The sequence below is a fragment of the Halichoeres trimaculatus genome, unplaced genomic scaffold, assembly GCF_033239565.1.
Source record: "Halichoeres trimaculatus isolate MK-OKI-2021-1 unplaced genomic scaffold, fHalTri1.1 fHalTri1_scaffold_23, whole genome shotgun sequence".
NCBI classification, from domain to species: domain Eukaryota; kingdom Metazoa; phylum Chordata; class Actinopteri; order Labriformes; family Labridae; genus Halichoeres; species Halichoeres trimaculatus.
This window is the reverse complement of record NW_027437201.1, coordinates 4,191,394-4,209,353: the sequence shown is the minus strand read 5'-3', so window position 1 is coordinate 4,209,353 and position 17,960 is coordinate 4,191,394. Positions and strand designations below refer to the sequence as shown.

The window sequence follows — 17,960 nt, the reverse complement described above, 5'->3', positions numbered from 1 at the left end:
CAGGACACAGGAAATTCACCTAGTGGAACTTTAAGTATCTGACTAACGCATAGGAAATATTCTGATGAATGAAGCCAAGATTGAGTTCAGGGTGAGGAATGCTGCTTTTTGACCCCAGATTATTGTCTGTGTAAACATGAACTAACTGTTGGACAATTTTAACGTGCAGAAAAGACATTCAACTAATTACCAGTGGTGTCTGTTGATCTGAATTTTACAGTAACAGTTAAGAGTCTCTACCAGTGGTGGCTGGCCAATAGAGGGCGCCAGGGCGCCGCCCCACCGTCATTACCGTCAACATTACCTTGAAGCATGAGACATTAAGAAAGAAAAAGAAATAATAAAATATAACTTTCTGAACTATACGTATATAAATTATAAATTTAAATTTGCACAATGACTATTATATATTTCATGATGAGTAGAGTTGTTTCATTCATCTGCGTTGTCTGATTGGTGACGTGTTTCCACCCCGGGGCGCAGAAATCTTTGGCCATAGACCGTCGTTATAAGTTGTACATGCGCAGTGGCTCCTCTTCAATACAAGAGATAGGACCATGTCAGGGCGCACCTTTCCTGCGCCCAAAGCTGAATGCAGCTGGATTTGCATACCACCACCCTCCCGCTATGGAGCCGACGTCACAGCCGTCTACTATAAAGTGTGGTTGATTGACAGGACGAGTCGCGGGAGTAGGAGACAATCAAACGGAGACGAAAGATGGAGAGAGAAAGCCTAAATAACACAGTTCAGTCGCTGATATCGTTACCTTTTGAGAGGAGATCGTATCAGGAGAAGGTGCATGTGAAAGAGCGGGGACCTGATCAGCCTAACATCACGATCATTCAGCAGTCCAAAGATAGAGGGAGGCAATACACCCGCTCTTTTTCCAGGAGCTGGTTTAGCAGCAAGGCTTGGCTAACAGCATGTAGCGAGGCTAACGCTTTATTCTGTTTTCCCTGCCCCCTTTTCCAAACGTCAGGATCTGACCCAGCATGGATAAAGACAGGTATTACTGATTTAAAGCACTTTTCAGAAAAGGCAAAGAGGCATGAACAAACTGGGATCCACATGGAAAATGCCCTGCGACTAGCTATGTTTGGAAAAAATAAACATTTCACGTCAGCTTGATGAAGGCTACAGGATAGGGATCCGTAAACACAATGAAGAAGTTGACAAAAACAGGCACATCCTATCTAAAATAATAGACTGTAAATACACAGGTGTGATACCCTCGCACATTTGCTTGCTTATTAGTATATGTCTGTTTTGGAGTCATAGCCCCCCCTGGATAAAACACCACCAGCCGCCACTGGTCTCTACTGGAAACCTCAACTGGATTGTGTAGACTGTAAGTATAATGCATACAGATGAGAGATGAGCACACATCTCATGCATGGCAGACATGGAGTCAGGAAAAACAATGTCTGAACCAACATAAGAAAACTCAAGAAAAACTAATAAGCTATTTTAAGCACTCCAAGGGTGTCTGTGAAGATGGCAACACTTGCTCTCTTGTGAGTAGTACATCACTACAATTCTCCTTTTCTTGTCTTTTTTAAAGTGATTTTTTTTATTACATTTGTCGGGTTAACCGTAAAATCTTTTAAAAAAATAACAAAAACAAAAAAAAGACGCAAAACCAGCAGCACCTCCTTTGACATCTTGATTTGATCAAGATGGCACGTGAAGGCACATACATGTAAGTTAACACGTAGCCTGAAACTAACCAGGCCAATAGGAGCTTCTACCACAAGAAGTAATGCATATAAATCAACAAAGCAGTTATTGACAAATAAGCCCGAGTCCTCCAAGTCCTGATCCAGTCAGAGCTCAAGTCCAAGTCAAAGTCTTCAGCACAGAAGTCTGAGTCGAGTCAAGAGTTCCAAATATTTGGACTTGAGTCAAAGCACAACAACACTGGGTTGTAATGAGTAGAATAAGGTGCATCAGTTCCTAAAATCCCCTGTTAAAAGGCTGGAGCATGCAAGTGAAAGAGAAAAATGTGAATGTTGGAGAATGTGGTAAAATAATATTCCCCCTTGGTTCCACAACTTTTTTGGAAAGAAACAAGACGTGTGTAAATTCAAATGAAAAAGCACCTTTTATTCGACTTCTTTGCCCTTGTGTGTGTGAAGCTCGGCCCTCCTCTCACTTAAAAGCAGACCTTCACACACAGCCTCGCCTGTGCTGATAGTACCTGGCTTGTTTCAGACGAGGATAAGGTCGCGCTTGCTCGCTGCAAATCTTGTCTGATATTTGTCTGACATATTCTGTTTGATCTGCCTTCAGAAAAACACAGGAATCAAAGTGTGTACCTCATGTATTTATCTCTGCAGGTTTCAAGGAACTTCTCCAGCTGGGTGGGGGTCACGCGGTCCAACTGGTAGAGGACTTTTGGCTGCAATTAAAAGTTACCAGACAATCTGTTAAGCTCTACATATCACTCTCTGTGTTTAGTGCATGATAGCATAACCATACCATACCTCGCTTGTGCCATTGTCATTGATGCCGTACTTGTCTCTGGTCTTCTTGATCCTTTCTGACATGCTCTTGATGAATTTCTTTATCTCCTACAGCAGAGAGTTGTGAAGGCCAAAAGTTTGTAATCATATCATCTTATTAAAAATACATGCGCGCTTAACCAGTGGCCAAACATGACACATACCATGATTACATGCAGTTGTTAAATGCTGGAGTTAAAGAGGGGGTATTGTGCTTTTTTAAGTAGCTTTACATAAAGCTTAAAAAAAATTATTTCTCTCTCACTGGTGTTTCAGAAGAACCTGAATTCAGCCTCTGTCTGACACGCTTTGTTTAAGTCGCTGTCTCTTTAAGACTCCCTGCTCCTTAAACCCCCTTCCGCCTGATTGGACAGCCTTTGCCTGAAGGGAGGCAGAGCTATGGGCTGACTTAAATGTTTGAGGCCCACTTTACCAAACTGTAATGAACCAGTTATGAGATCCTTACACCTCATCATTTTAGCAAGTCCCATTAAAATCCCACAAAGGTCTCTTTGTGATTTCACCAAAAGATAATGTGAACAGTGTCCCTGAATGTGGCTTATAGGTCAAAGTTGTTCAACACATGAGGGATCATGGGTCTGAGAGGCAGAAATGTAGTGTCCACATATGTGGACGCTGGGTTAAAGGATTTCTGTGGATTTTGTTTGAAAATTTGCAAACATGAAACGTGGACACCAGATACTTCACATCTTTGTATAAAAGCCTAATACCCCCTCTTTATAAAGAAAAAAGTTACAGATCAACTAAATAATTCAAACTCTAAGTAAATCACACCAAGCAACCTGTTAAAACATCATCAGTGTTTCAAAGGGTTCAGTCAGACATAAAAGCTCAAGTTTAACAAGAAAACTACTCAGTTATTGATTCAGTTATGGATCAGTTTTGACCTTCTGGCACACCGTGCTGAGACACAGCACACTCCGGCATGCTCTGACACTGTACCTGCAGGTACTTCTCTGAGCCTGTCTCTGTTAACTCCTTCAAAGAAAATGGACAACAATTACTCTCTAAAGCTGCTGCATTATGACATCTCTTTTTTTTCAGGCATTCTGTTTTGCTTTGGAACAATCATGTGAGGTGTGGGATGTAAGTGAACATCACATCTCCATATGAAATCTAAATGTAGAATAGAATAGAATAGAATGTACTTTATCAACCCCCAAAGGGAAATACAGATGTTTGGCGGATGAAATTATATAAGATAACTAGGGCTGTCATTTAAACGCATTAATTAGATTGATTAACTACACCGCAAATTAACGCGTTATTAAAGTTAACGCAGATTAATCTGGATCCCAAACCCGCGGGGGGTTCAAAAACGCACTTATTTTTAAATGCCTTGCATTTACAAACCATCTGTCTTTTCTAAAAGCTGTAAAAAAAGTGGTGTTCTCATCAGATTCTCACATTTCCGACGGTCCCTGAATGTATCACATGTGAAGTCAACAACATGCTTTAAACCGGGGGAAGAGAGTGATTTTTGTGAGACTGCAGTCCTCATCCCGCTAATTCACACATCCTTTCTTGAAAATCTGAAGAAAATCAATCGTTTGCTCTAGCTCAATTCTGTAAAAAACAGATAATTCTAAACTCTTTACTGCTTTATACAAGCCCCGAATGATCGATGTATGTCCTGTATTTAAATCTAAAGAATTCTTAGAAAATTTTCTTCCATCTTCCTGGTGTCATGTTTCAGCTTGGGGCTGCTCTGCACCAATGAGCAACAGTTTGTGTGTTCAGAACATGTAAAACGGAAAGTTACGAATGTAACTATGGTTCTATGAATCCCGAATGACCGCCAGAGGCGGTGCTTAAAGCACTGAATATTCCCCTTCGCGCATGCGCAGTGCGAGTACGTATACCAACATTGTCACCTGTGACCCCTGGATGACCCCGCAGAAGCTATATCTCCCGGCGTCCATCCAGGGCACTTCCCTACAGAATCTTCTCGCAAGCAACGAGGATTCTGAGTGACAGAGAACTCTGGCGGTCATTCGGGATTCATAGAACCATAGTTACATTCGTAACTTTCCGTTCTATTTCATCCCTGCTGACCGCCAGAGGCGGTGCTTAAAGCACTGAATGACTTATACCAAAAAAGTCACGAGGAATCCAACTTACCACCCATCAAAGAGAATGGCCAGAGGACTCCGGATGAAGGACCACAGCCAATGGATGGGGTGTGGCCACATTCACTCTGTAGAACCTGGAGAAAGTGCCCGGAGAAGCCCATGAGGCTGCAGCACAAATGTCCTCCAGGGGCACTCCCTTCAGGGCAGCCCATGACGTAGCCACACTCCTGGTAGAGTGGCACCTCACGCCAGGCGGAAGGGGACACCCACTCGCCCGATACGCATGGACAATGACGTCGACAACCCAGTGGGACAAGCGCTGTTTGGAGACAGCACAACCCCTGCCAGACCCACCGTAACAGACAAAAAGCTGATCAGACCTCCGAAGACCTGCAGTGGCTGCAGTGTAGACCTTCAGAGCCCGCACCGGACACAACAGTTCGGGCTCATCCTCTGTCTCCCCAGAGGGTGGGTCAAACCGCGCCAGCCGAATAGGTTGGTTGAGGTGAGCACGGGACAGCACCTTGGGAAGAAAAGCTGCATTTGGCCACAGGATGACTCCTGAACCATCTGAACTCCACCTCAAGCATGAGCCACTGACTGACAGAGCATGCAGCTCACTGGCACGCTTTGCAGAGGAAATGGCCAGAAGGAACGCAGTCTTAAGTGATAACCACTTCAGCCCTGCTTGTGCCAAGGGCTCAAACGGGGGCCGCCGTAGGGCCCCTAGCACCAGGGGAAGATCCCACGGTGGGGCCCTCATGGACCTAGGGGGATGCAGCCTCTGAGCCCCCTTCAAAAACAGGGACACCAGCCTATGACCACCAATTGTGACGTCGTCAACTCTAATGTGTCGACACGATATCGCTGCCACATAAACCCTCAAGGTTGAAGGAGATCGGCCTGCATCCAGAAGGAACTGGAGGAAGTCCAAAATAGTTGGCACAGAACAGCTCGCAGGGTCCACACCCCTACCAGTACACCAAGTGGAAAACAACTTCCATCTGTTCTCATACTGTAGTCGAGTAGATGGTGCCCTTGCATTCTGTATAGTATACTGAACAGAGTCTGCACAGGCACCCAACAGCGCCTCGGGCCCTCCAGCGGCCAAACGCACAATCGGAGCCGGTGTGGATCGGGGTGCCAGATCTGCCCTGCCATTTGGGACAGGAGATCGAACCTGTCTGGAAGGCGCCACTGTGTGTTGCGACACAGACTGTGCAACAGTGGGAACCAACTCCTCCCGGGCCAAAAGGGAGCTATGAGCAAGACCCTGTGGCCCTCCTGGAGGACCCTCTGGAGCACATGCCGACTCAGGGGCATAGGAGGAAAAGCATACAGAAGGCCGTCCGGCCATGGATGAGCCAGCGCATCCTGGCCCAGTGGGCTGGTTGTCTCCGCCAAGGAGAACCACAGAGGACAGTGGGTTGACGCCTCTGAAGCGAAGAGGTCCACCTCTGCCCTGCCGAAGAGGCCCCAGATAGTGCTCACCACCTCCGGGTGAAGGCGCCACTCCCCTGATGGAGGCTTCTGACGGGAGAGGAAGTCTGCCAAGCGGTTCTGCTCCCCCGGCAGATGCATCGCCCGCAGGCTGACAAGGCGGGGGGCTGCCCATATGAGGAGTTCCCTCGTCACTGCCAGCAGCTGTGCAGACCTGGTGCCCCCCTGATGGTTGATGTGATAAACCACTGATGTGTTGTCTGACCGCACAAGGACATGCTTGTCCCTCAGGTGCGGCAGGAAGTGCCTGAGAGCCAGGTGGACAGCACGAAGCTCCAGCACATTGATGTGCGCCCCCTGGTCCTCCAACGGCCACCGCCCACGGGCTGTCCTGCCCTGCCACACTGCACCCCATCCCAAGGGACATGCATCTGTAGTAACTGTCTCCCTGCGAGACGGAACAGAGCCCATCGGGACGCCTCTGAGCATGTATGCCCTGTCCCTCCATGGAGCCAAGGCGTGAAGACACTGCCGTGAGACCCTTAGCTTCCTGCACCTGTGCCGCTTGGCATCCAAGCGAAAGCCGTTCAGCCATCGCTGCAATGGGCGCAGTGACAGCAACCCCAGAGGAACTATCCCTGAAATGGATGTTAGTTTGCCTAAGAGACGAAGGAAAGACACATAGGCCAGCCAGCGACCCTCTCGGATTAGGGCAAGATGGCGGAAAATATCGTCCACGCGCCGGGTGGATGGCCTCGCTGTCATGGCAACACTGTCCAGAGAAACACCAATGAAAGTTATGGCCTGGGATGGCACCAGGCAACTCTTCTCCACATTCACCTTCAGTCCGAGCTGAGCCACGTGGGACAGGAGAAGCTCTGTGTCCTGGGACCCCTGGGCCCTGGAGGGAGCGCAGACCAGCCAATCGTCTAGATATGGAAGAACCTTCAAGCCTCGAGCCTGTAGAGGTGCAAGAGCTGCTGCCATACACCTGGTGAAAACCCTTGGGGAGAGAGAGAGCCCGAAGGGCAGCACCCTGAACTGCCAGTGGCAGCCTCGGTAGGCAAAGCGAAGAAACCTCCTGTGTGCCCAAGCGATTGGGATGTGGAAGTAAGCATCCTTGAGGTCGATGGACGTGAACCAGTCCCCCTGTGCCACAGTGTGCAGGACATCCGCCGTGGTCAACATGTGGAACGGCATGACCTTCAGAAAGCTGTTTAGCGCTCTGAGGTCCAGGATCGGGCGGAATCCAGTCGGCTTTGCCACCAGAAAATACGTCGAATAGAACCCTCCGGAGCATGCCAGAGGGTCCACTGGCTCGATGGCACCCTTGGCCAGGAGGGCAGCCAACTCCTGGTCCAAAGCGAGAGCCTTTGCCGGGTCGCTGATGGAGGTTATTACGACCGGACGAGATGTGGGGGGCCGGCGGCGGAACTGAAGCCTGTATCCATGGGTCAGGGTGGCGACCACCCACGGATCCAGAGAGCGAGCAGCCCACTGTTGGAGCTGCCGATGTGAAAAACATCCGACCGCCGGCCCCAAGGCCTCAATCTCTGGCCACCCGGCCCCTTGGGGCCCTAGAGGGGGGACAGATCGGCCCTGGAGCACGAAACTGCCTGGGCTGCAAGTGGGCAAAATCCAAAAAGTCCCGGCGTGGTCCCTGGGTGGGACGCTGAACCCGAGAACGACTGGCGGAGTGGCCTGTCTGTGGCGCGCGGGAGCGAAAGACAGCCGAGGGACCCCTAGACCGGCTGACTGGGGGCCTAACAGGAGGAGGCATCCGCCTAAGACCCGCAAGCTGTTGCCTGGTCTGCCCGGCCTGGACAGTCCGCTCCAGAGCTTCCTGGGCTGCAGGACCAAACACCTGCCCTGGTTCCACCGGCAGGCTGCGCAGCATTCTCCTGGCCGCCTCTGTCAAGTTAGATTGTGACAGCCAAACCTGACGCCGAGCCTGAACCAGAATAGACATTAGTCGTCCAAGCTCCCTGGAAATCAAGCCAAACGCTTCCAGCGAGGCATCACAAAAGGTGTGAGCATCAGCAGTCACACTACTGTCCTGCAGTGAGGCTGAAAGGGCCAACATCAGGTGAGACAGTGAATTCCCCATGCGTGCAGCACGTGCCCCCACATCATAAGCCCTAGTGATGAGGTCATCTGTGATCCGACACTGGGCTCTAGGGCACCTGGCATCTCTACGCAGAGCCTCGTCTGGGGCCACAATGAGCAAAGAGATAGCGGGCTCAACAGCTGGCATGCAATCCAGACCGGCCACTGCTGCATCATGCATGGCCGCCAGCATCCAACCATATGCCGGGGTGAGGCAGCGTGGCTGCAGCCTTCGCCAACAGAGGTCGATGATACACAGGCGAAGCTACCACAAAACACACTTCACCGTCGCAGCTCCTGGAGGACGAACGTTGTTCGCTGCTCCGACACACAAAGGTCACGGAGCTACCAGCAACGGAGTATAAGGTAGCCACTTTACTGAAGCTTTTACACAGCGCTCAAGCAAACTGCGCGCGAGAAGAAAAAAAGGGAAGTGCCCTGGATGGACGCCGGGAGATATAGCTTCTGCGGGGTCATCCAGGGGTCACAGGTGACAATGTTGGTATACGTACTCGCACTGCGCATGCGCGAAGGGGAATATTCAGTGCTTTAAGCACCGCCTCTGGCGGTCAGCAGGGATGAAATAGAACTGAAAATACTTCACTCTTCTTTGATCCAAGACTTGAATAATGTGTTCCTCACAGTTTTTAGCCTTTAGCTCTGGTTCTCCTGACCTCATAGAAGTATAGAAGTTCATATTGCAGTGAAAAATGACTCCACAGTGAGTAAAAATGTGACAGAAGCAAAAACCGTCCTTAAAATCAAATCAGCTTATCTTAGGTGCAAGAATGTGTACATTTTGTAAAGATACCACAACACTTTTTCATGTGTTCCTTATGCATCAGGGTACCTAGAAATGTGTTGTATATATTCCCTCCTTATTTCTAAATGTTTTTTAATGTCTTTTAATGTAATTCTAATGTCCTGGAATTCAAATTCTTTATTTTGGGACCTTAAGCAGATATGAGATTAAAATGCGATTAAAGAGATTAATTATTTACAAATCCTGTAATTAATTAGATTAATTTTTTTAATCTCCTGACAGCACTTAAAACAACATAAAAAGAGTCGTCTGTCTGCTCACCCCCCATTAGTTGGAGAGTTATGAAGCCTAATGGCTGCAGGAAGGAATGATTGTCTGCATAGCAGAGAGATGAGTCGTCCATTGCTGCTTTGTCTCTGTGTAGTGATGTGGCTGATCTGTATAATTCAGAAAGACCTCTACTTTCTTCTGTGTACACCTCTCCACCACAGCCCTCACTGAGTCCGAAACCCTGCTTCAGAATATGCAGAAATGAATATTCAATTGTAATGTTTTTACCCTGTAGACTGGTGAATCATCGAAAAGAAATAAAAGTGCAACAGAATTAACATTCCAAATCGAGAATCCCAGAGCGCTGACCAAAAAGAAAAGGGAGAAAGCTGGATGCCCGGATCGGTACCACAGATCGGCCCCTTCCCATCGATACCGACCCAGCTTCAAGGGGCACCAATACACCGATACCTCGTGAGCGTGGATGTGGGCAACACCCAGTGCAGAGGGCCTCCTGTGAGCGTTTCCTGACCTGGCTCTTCTCTAACTCAGTCACATGTTTTTAAAACCACAAACCTGGGGTGGGGTGGGAATGGGTGGGGTTGCTTTTAAACCTATAGGGCACTTTGTGCTACATTTCTAATATATGAAAGGTGCTCTATAAATAAAGTTTGATTTGATTTAATAACATGCAGCATACAGCTGTTTTATAACCCACCCTTGTAACAAAAACTGTATTTACTGTGATTGACTGATAATAGCCAACAATCCCAGGTAGAAGAGGCTCTGACTTGGTTTGAAGCAGTATGATGGTGACAACATACTCTTGAGAATCAGGTCAGCTCCTCTCTTCGCTGACTCCAGGTGGCTAACCTGTCCTTTAATCAGACCTGAAACAGTGGAGAGTATGACCAGCAGCACATCTTTCTGTGGTGTGAGGAAGGTGCAGCTAAATTATGGACATGAAACAGTCTGAGTGAAGATATTTGGTGGATAACTGTGAGTTTAATGTTTGATACTTGTCTGGAGGTCCATAGCAGCCTCATTGGTTTTGACTGCATCAGTTAGCAGATACTTAAACTGTTGACACAATAATGTGAAAAAGGCTGAGCATTTAGTCTGATGAAATCAAAGACCAACTTTTGTAACTTCAAGATTAATTTTCTAATTTTTCATCCCGCAGAATCTAATTTGTCAGATGTCCATTTTTTTTTTTAAATTTGTTGAAAATAACAAAATAAAAGCCCTGAATGACTTAATCAAAGATTTGAAGTAGATTTGTTGTCTGTCAAGGTAACAAGCTGGATTTTTCTTTAAAATTTGTAAACTGAGATGACACTTCACCTCCTCTCTGGTTTTCCTGATTCACTCTTCCATGTTCCTGCAGATGTCCTTTGTCTCTAATGAGTTGAGAAGATTTAAAGACATCAATGTGAAAAAATAAATGGGCATAACCTTGGCAGCTTTTGAGTGTGTTTCAATTCAAAGAGTTTGTTTATGTTGCACACCTCTTCGCCTCACTCTTTTTTAAGACCTGAAAGAGTAAAGAAATGTTGCCTCAAAGGCTGACTGTCACAAAGAACTATCATTAATGAAACCTTTCAGGTCTTTAAGCTGCTTTGTTGACCTTACCTCCAGGAAGCTGTCTCTGCAGCACATGAAGTCTGCTCTCTTCATAATGGAGTCTGAAGTCAGGACCAGCTCATTCTGGCTGAGTGCTGGCTCCTCAGGACACGTGTACACAGCCTAAAGCCAAACACAGAGAGAAAAAAAAAAGATCACTGGCAGTTGAGTCTGTAGGAGCATTAAAGTGCATGTCAAAAGTTTTTAACTAGCTGAGATAATGACTGTATCTAAAACCTCTCCCACAAGAGCACAGGATGAATTATCTAGAGCCAAGACAGAAACTGTTCATCACCACTTTACAAAGCCCGAACAACAAATACCCTTGGAGTACTTCCAAAGAAAACCTAACTCCACTTAAAAAAAACTGAGTAAGTTCCAGAAGAGTGGTTTAGAAACAATTTCAGATAGAGAGCAGGGCACAAAGCTTTCGCTTTGTTAACACCGTTCCTACTTATCACAAATTCTGTCAAAAGCTGAGCTGGTTTGTCCCAAAAACAAATTTAAAAAAGGAAAGAAATACACAAAACAAAAATGATCTTGTAATGTCAATAATTCAAACGCAGACTGTTGTTGACTGTTTTGGCTTTTTCAGTTCACTACTTAGAAATGGCAGTCATTGAAGATAAGTAGTTCATTGTATTATATATGAACATGGTGTCTATGACATCACTCATTTGTTTCTGATTCAGAGTTTTGAAGCTATAACTCATCACTCCACGGCCGTAGCCAGGTATGAGGTCAGCGAGGTCCAGACCTCACCTATTTTTTCCGAGTTTTTTTTTTTCGCCAAATAAGCCCAACTGAATAAAACATAAACTAATAAAAACTTGAAACCTCTCTGTTGTAAATTGTAAATTGTGGTAAGACTTAAGACATGGCTTAGATCTACCATGTCCTAAGACAGACTGACAGGCCTGGCGATGATGCAGGTGCATCAGAAAGTGGAGTTGAACCGGGAGAATATCCTTCAGCGGTGGGATGCCTCTGGTCACAGGAGGATTCAGCTAGCCTTCGATGTAGAAAGTTAATTTGTTTTTTTTTAAATATATATACATTTTTGTTTGGAAAATTCTAATTTCACATCATTTAAAGATATTTAAACAATAAACATCCTGTGTGACTTGTTGCCTTAAAAATAAAATAAAATAAAAATAAAAAAATTGAAAAATTTTTCAGAAACATTTTCTGTTACACTACATTGTGGAGAAGCTTTAAAAAAAATCTGCCTTACCTGATTTATTTCTTACTTTTATTTTTTTTGTTCTGCACATTTTCCTTCTTCATGCTTTTTTTTTAAAACCTTTTATTCCTATTCTACTCCTACATGAATTTTTTCTTTGCACCTTAAGACAATATTCTGCTGTGGGACTGAACTTTGCAACCCAGTGGGTCTGATTTTGATTCTTGTTTTTGCAGCTTCACTACTTAAAAGCCTTCCTAAATGTGGCTCACGTCGTCAAAAAGGGTTATGAGAGAAACAACGTCATTGCTCTGGTTGCCAGACTCCTTCCTTCAGAAGAAGCACATCTGCAAAGAGATCTATCACAAGCACCATCACTACATACTCAAACTTCCATCACCTGCATGAACTCTGTCACTGGTTAAAAAATATTTCTCTGGTCTCACTGTAACTCTCTTCTTTTTCTTTAAAACTCTTCATAGCCTTCCTCTCTATGCTGTGTTTCTCCTAAAGATCTCTCTCCTCCTCTCAAGGAGAAAACTTTGTGGAAAAACTTTTTTCTTTAACAGAGAAATTAAGTTCTTGGAACACTCTCACTGACCATTTCTGAGAATTTCTTCATTGGAAGCGTCTCTTTGTGTTTCAAAGCTTTATAAGAACAGCCTTAGACTTTCCGTAATTGATGTGAACTCGCTGACATATAAAACTCAATACATTTGCTTGTACCATGAGAGTAGATGTAGATGGCCCAGGCTTGATTATACCCTCTAGCTCTGCTTGGTAGATTACAAGCACGTCTTACAGCACCGTGCTGTCAGCGCTACATATGGACGGCTACTAAACTCCTGTACGAACTGACACTTTGCTTGTTGTCACGTTTCAAACCAAAGTGCTACGTAACTACACTGATAAATACCTTACTTCATTGCGTTGTATCTGGTAAAGGTTGTCTTCAACAAAGAAAATTTGTTCCAAAACAAATACACACCTGGTTAAAAGTCACATCTTTACAACAGTGTGCGTGAGACTCTGGGCCAGAAGGTGGCGAGTAGGGGTGGGTGATTTGGCCCAAAATTTATATCACGGTATTTTTCCTTCATATTGCGATAACGGTGTTTTATCGTGGTTTTCCAACATGTAAAAAAGTGAAGTCTTATCAAAACATGATTCTGACTCTGATCTGTGTTATAAGCGTACACATCCTACCTAACAGGTGGAAAATGTCTAATACTGTGATAGACAAAGGCCTTTGCCCACATTGTGCTTTTGGAAGAAAAGCTTATTCCATTTCAAGCTTGAAGTGCACAATACTGGTGAGCACACTTGGTCTGAGTAATAAAGAATACTTTAAAAAAAAAACGCATTTTATCAAAAAGGGCAACAAATCAACTAATAAAATTTTGGATGCCAATAAATTTGTTAAATTAACATTACTAGTTTTTCATTCCATGAGTTTTCCCAAATATATGTTCTGTACATTTTCTGAAGCCTGTAAGGCTGTCTAATGAAGCGCTTAAAATTTCTGAGCTTGTATTTCTCTAAACACTGCTGCTGTAATACAGACGGCTGTGGCATGAGACATAACGTTTCCTTGATGTGATTTTTCCATCGCTGTTGTGTTTTTTGGACAAGAAACAGACAAACACAGAGATACTGACAGATCATAGGCAGAAATTTTAACTGAAGAACAGAGGGCGAGAGGTCAGACTCAGAGCCTGAACCACGACCAAAAAAACAAAAACTTTGAGGCAGTTGGTCAGTCTACAGCTTTATCAATCCAAGGTAGGATTCCTGAGTCATGTAGTGCTGTTTTAAGATATTTATCATTGTCACTCAAAAGGAGTAAAAGCAACAAACTGTCCCAGCGAAACAACATGATGTTGCTCTGGACAGCGCTCAGGCTTCATCATCAGAACAAGAGTCTATCAAAGCATTTTGTAGCTACATATTTATTGGACAAAAAGAGAAAACAAACTTATAGCAAACTAGCACAACGCTTGTTGTACCTTTCCCATCGGCAGAAACACATGCTGACATGACAGTGGACACTCCGTCCGGACGCACCAGAGCAGGCTGGCCAAACTCTGTCAAAGCTCAGCAAAACTCATATTTTCCGTTGACACGTATTTTATTGATAACAAAAATAATTGAGAAATTTATTGGTTTCAATGCTACGAGGCTATTTAGCCCGAAAGACCGTAAAAATCCGCAATTTAGCCACAGTATTGTTAAAGCGGTAGAGTTCGAAGTGTGTGAAAGATGTAGTGGCTCATAGTCTGCAAACTACAGTTTCAGTTTGCTTCAAAATGTTGATTTTGATGCCACTACTTTTGTGAAAAAATGGTTGGATCACATTTTAGGTTTTGAGGTTTGACCATAGACACTTACCTATGAAGAAAAGTGTCTAAATGGACTAAATTATATGTAACAATGCTTTACCGTGGTAATTACGGTATTGGGAAATTCATTTCATGGCAACATATGATACTGGTGACAGAGATGAAACCGGTATACCACCCACCCCTGGTGGTGAGGCAGTCGCATTAAAACAGATCCTCCTTACAGCATCTTTAAAGTGTCTCTTATCCCACTGGGGATTCAGCACCAACATATTTGTCAACTAAAAATAAATTTGTATATATTCACAGCTCCAAAGCTTGAGTGTATTTCACACACCAGGAGCCGATCTGCTAATAAACTGCCTCTCAGCTTCCCTACCCCAACACCTCATAGTGAGATCAATAGTTAACGAGATGCCTCTGTTTAAAAAAGGTTTTCTCACTTTTCTGAAGGCTTGATGTTAAATACATGACTTCTTTTGACTTATTCAAGCAGAGTTTAGCCTTGAAAGCACAACACTGTTATTCTTGATTTTAGACAAAGTTAATTGACTTCACCTCACAGATCTGGGTGTTTTATACATAAAACAAAATAAAGATCTCCAAATTTCCCTTTCTTTTTAATCCTGCTTATTCTGTAGCTGCTTGCACATGAAAGAGAGTTTTTGAAGCTTCTATTAAAGTGCTGATCAAAATTGCAAAAGAGAAGAAAAGTTAAAAAAAAAAAGCCTTGGACTTTTGCATTTTTTCCTGAGCCATTCTTCTCTCAAACAGCATCTCATGTGTTGTGCTTATCAGTGTTCAGGTGAGGTGGAGGCTAAAGCAAAAGAATAGATTATGTATTTATCACAAAGACATCCGACTGCAAAGACTGAAGAGAGAAAAAGAAACCACCTGAGAGCTAGATTAGAAAAATTTGCAAGGATGAAGAGGAAGTCAAAGAAGTTGAAAGTTGAATCATGAGAGATAGAAATAATCAGAAGACGAGCTAGACCAGGCGAATGCCTAAACCATCTAATTCTTCAACCAAAACTTACCCGGATGTTGTCCAACACTCTCTTGAACTCCAGCGGCTCATCCTTTCCCTCCATGGCAGCGGGGTCCAAGCCATCGCCACCATAAATAAACTGGATGATGTCGCCTGTGGAGCTGCGTACTGTCAGGTCGTACTGTGAGCACAGATCCTCCAGGGACTTCACCAGACGTCTCTGTCCAACACAGAAGTAAGAAAGTGTCATATTATCCTGGGAGACAAACAGCAAGATCTGCAGTAAACCCAAAGAACACTCAGGATCTGTGTGTACAGAGTAAAAACAGATACCGACCCTGTTGAATTCACAGAGCATCCACAAAGTCAAATAGCGCTTCACGTTTTCCACATATTATATTAGAGCCTCAACCCAAAATGAAATAAATTCATTATCAATCCTCACAATTCTACACACAACACCCCATAATAACATTGTGAAATTTTTTTTTTTTTTTTCTTTTTAATTTTTGCTAAGTTTTTTGTCTCTGCTTCTTTACATCAGGGTTGTTGAGAATGATGGCAGTCGCCACTAATTAAGGCTTTGACTAGTGGCAGGTTGTTGAACTTTGCGTGAAAAACATTTAAGTCATGTTTATTCAGAATGATTTGGTATGTTTACAGTATTTCAAGAGAACTACTTCCATATAACTTTAAGAAGTATTTATATTCTAGAAGTTCCTACAGCATCTCATATCTGTGACCACAGTTAAGTTTCAGTTTCTCTTCTCTACATGTGCTCCTCTCAGTAACTCCTCCCCTGCTCTTCTGTGAGTGTTGCCAGTTGGACAAGTGCAGTGTGAGCTTAAATGAGCTCCATTGGTGACATTTCCTCACTTATAAAAAGTTATGGTAGTTCTGACACTAGTTTGTGACTCAAATCCTGAAAAACTGCCTACAACAGAGAGCAAAGACAACATAAGTGAACTTTTATTTGTCTGAAACAGGTTATCAGGCACTAAACACAGAGTGCTGTCCTCGTCAATATTCCTCATTTTTTAATTAAGCCATCTTCTTCCATAAAAGTATCCAATAATACAACACCTCATTTATTTGATTCAAGAGTCAGAGGAACAGCAAACTATGAAAAAAGTGCAACTAAAACATGGTAATCGTGAAAAAAAAATGACAACATGTTTAACCATTCAGTAATTTGGCACCAGCTATAAAAAATGATGACATTCTATCTTTTAGTTCACTAATAAAGTTTTTGAGATGGATGGAGGCAGTTTTGGAGACGTAATTAACCCATTGTTCAAATGTAGGGTTGGTATCCAGAATAACCTCTAGATTACAGAGGTGGGATGGTGTTGTCAACAGTGAGGGAGATATTCTGAGAGGCTGTAGTGAGGGAATTTGGGCCTGTGATTAAAATTTCAGATTTTTCACAGTTTAGCTAGAGGAAGTTTGAGGCAATTGGTCAGAGAAGATTTGGCTGAAGAAGTGATGGATTTAGTGGCGATATAGACTTGGATGCCATCGGCATAGCAGTGGAAATAGAAACCAAGGATGCATATAATTTTACTGAGGGGGAGCATATCGACAATGAAAAGAAGAGGACCAAGTACCGAACTCTGGGGGATGCCCTGAAACAGAGGGGCAATGGAGGAGGAGCAGTTGTTAATGTAAATGAATTGTCTGTTTGAGAGATACGACCTTAACCAGGGAAGGGTGGTGTCAGAGGTGTTGATGAGGGATTCCAGTCGGGAGGGAATGATGGGGTGACTGATGGAGTCAACGGCTGTGGTGAGGTCAAATAAGATGAGGATTTTGAGGTAGCCAGAGTCTGCTGATAAGAGGGGGTTGTTGGTCATTTTGATGGGGGCTGTTTTAGTACTGTGTTGTGAACGGATTCAAATGGTTCAAACAGTTCATCGGATGTGAGGTGGGCTCTAGACAACACATTGGAGAGTCTTTGACAGGAAAGGGAGGTTGGAAATAGGCCAGAAATTAGACATTGTTCAAGTTTTACGGGAATGGCTGATATGATGGCAAGTCTGAGTGGTTGTGGGACGGACCAGGAGCGGAGGGATGAATTAATGATTTCAGTTAGCAGAGGGGAAACGGCTGAATACAGGCTTCGATTAGAGTGGAGGGGATAGGATCAAGAATGCAGGTAGAGCTTTTTGCTCCTGAAATGAGTTTTGGGAGCTGCACGGCAGGCAGAGGTGAAAACTGTGACAGAAGCTGAAAGGTAAGCTGTGGGAAGATGGATGAGGCAGTAGGCGGGGAAAAAGGGGGAGTGGAAGTGTTGATATTGTAGCTGACAAAACATCCCTAGTTTCGACTTTTATTTATTTCATACACCTCCATGCAAAGCTAAAAAGATAAGTGTTAGTAAGAAGAACATCCAACCAAACAGACTCATTACAGCTTTTCAATGGAGAACAACTTTCTCTATTTCACAATCAATTGTTGGGGATGCTCTGAGTGTGGGTTTCTCAACATTCGTGGCACAAGAAGACTACCACTGGCTCTGATATCTAACCTCAGAAATTCACAGCACTTGTCAGATGGAGCCTTACAGTACAATAATAATTCATTTTGTTCTAAAAGCTGCAAAGAGCTGCTAAACTCTTCAAAATAATAGGCCCCACTGCTGGTGACAGATGAC

General features: G+C 44.2%; 1 protein-coding gene across 2 annotated transcripts in view; it reads right to left on the bottom strand.

The window, feature by feature from the left end:
* The window catches only part of polr3a (polymerase (RNA) III (DNA directed) polypeptide A), a 307,538-nt gene that overhangs the window by 14,988 nt on the left and 274,590 nt on the right, over positions 1–17,960 (bottom strand). For both annotated transcript variants that reach the window (XM_074662697.1, XM_074662698.1), the window contains 4 exons: positions 15,357–15,527; positions 10,807–10,920; positions 2,485–2,571; positions 2,317–2,399 (listed from right to left, as the gene is read on the bottom strand). In XM_074662697.1, coding sequence (XP_074518798.1) covers positions 2,317–2,399; positions 2,485–2,571; positions 10,807–10,920; positions 15,357–15,527 — 455 coding nt within the window. The remainder of the gene's footprint in view (positions 1–2,316; positions 2,400–2,484; positions 2,572–10,806; positions 10,921–15,356; positions 15,528–17,960) is intronic.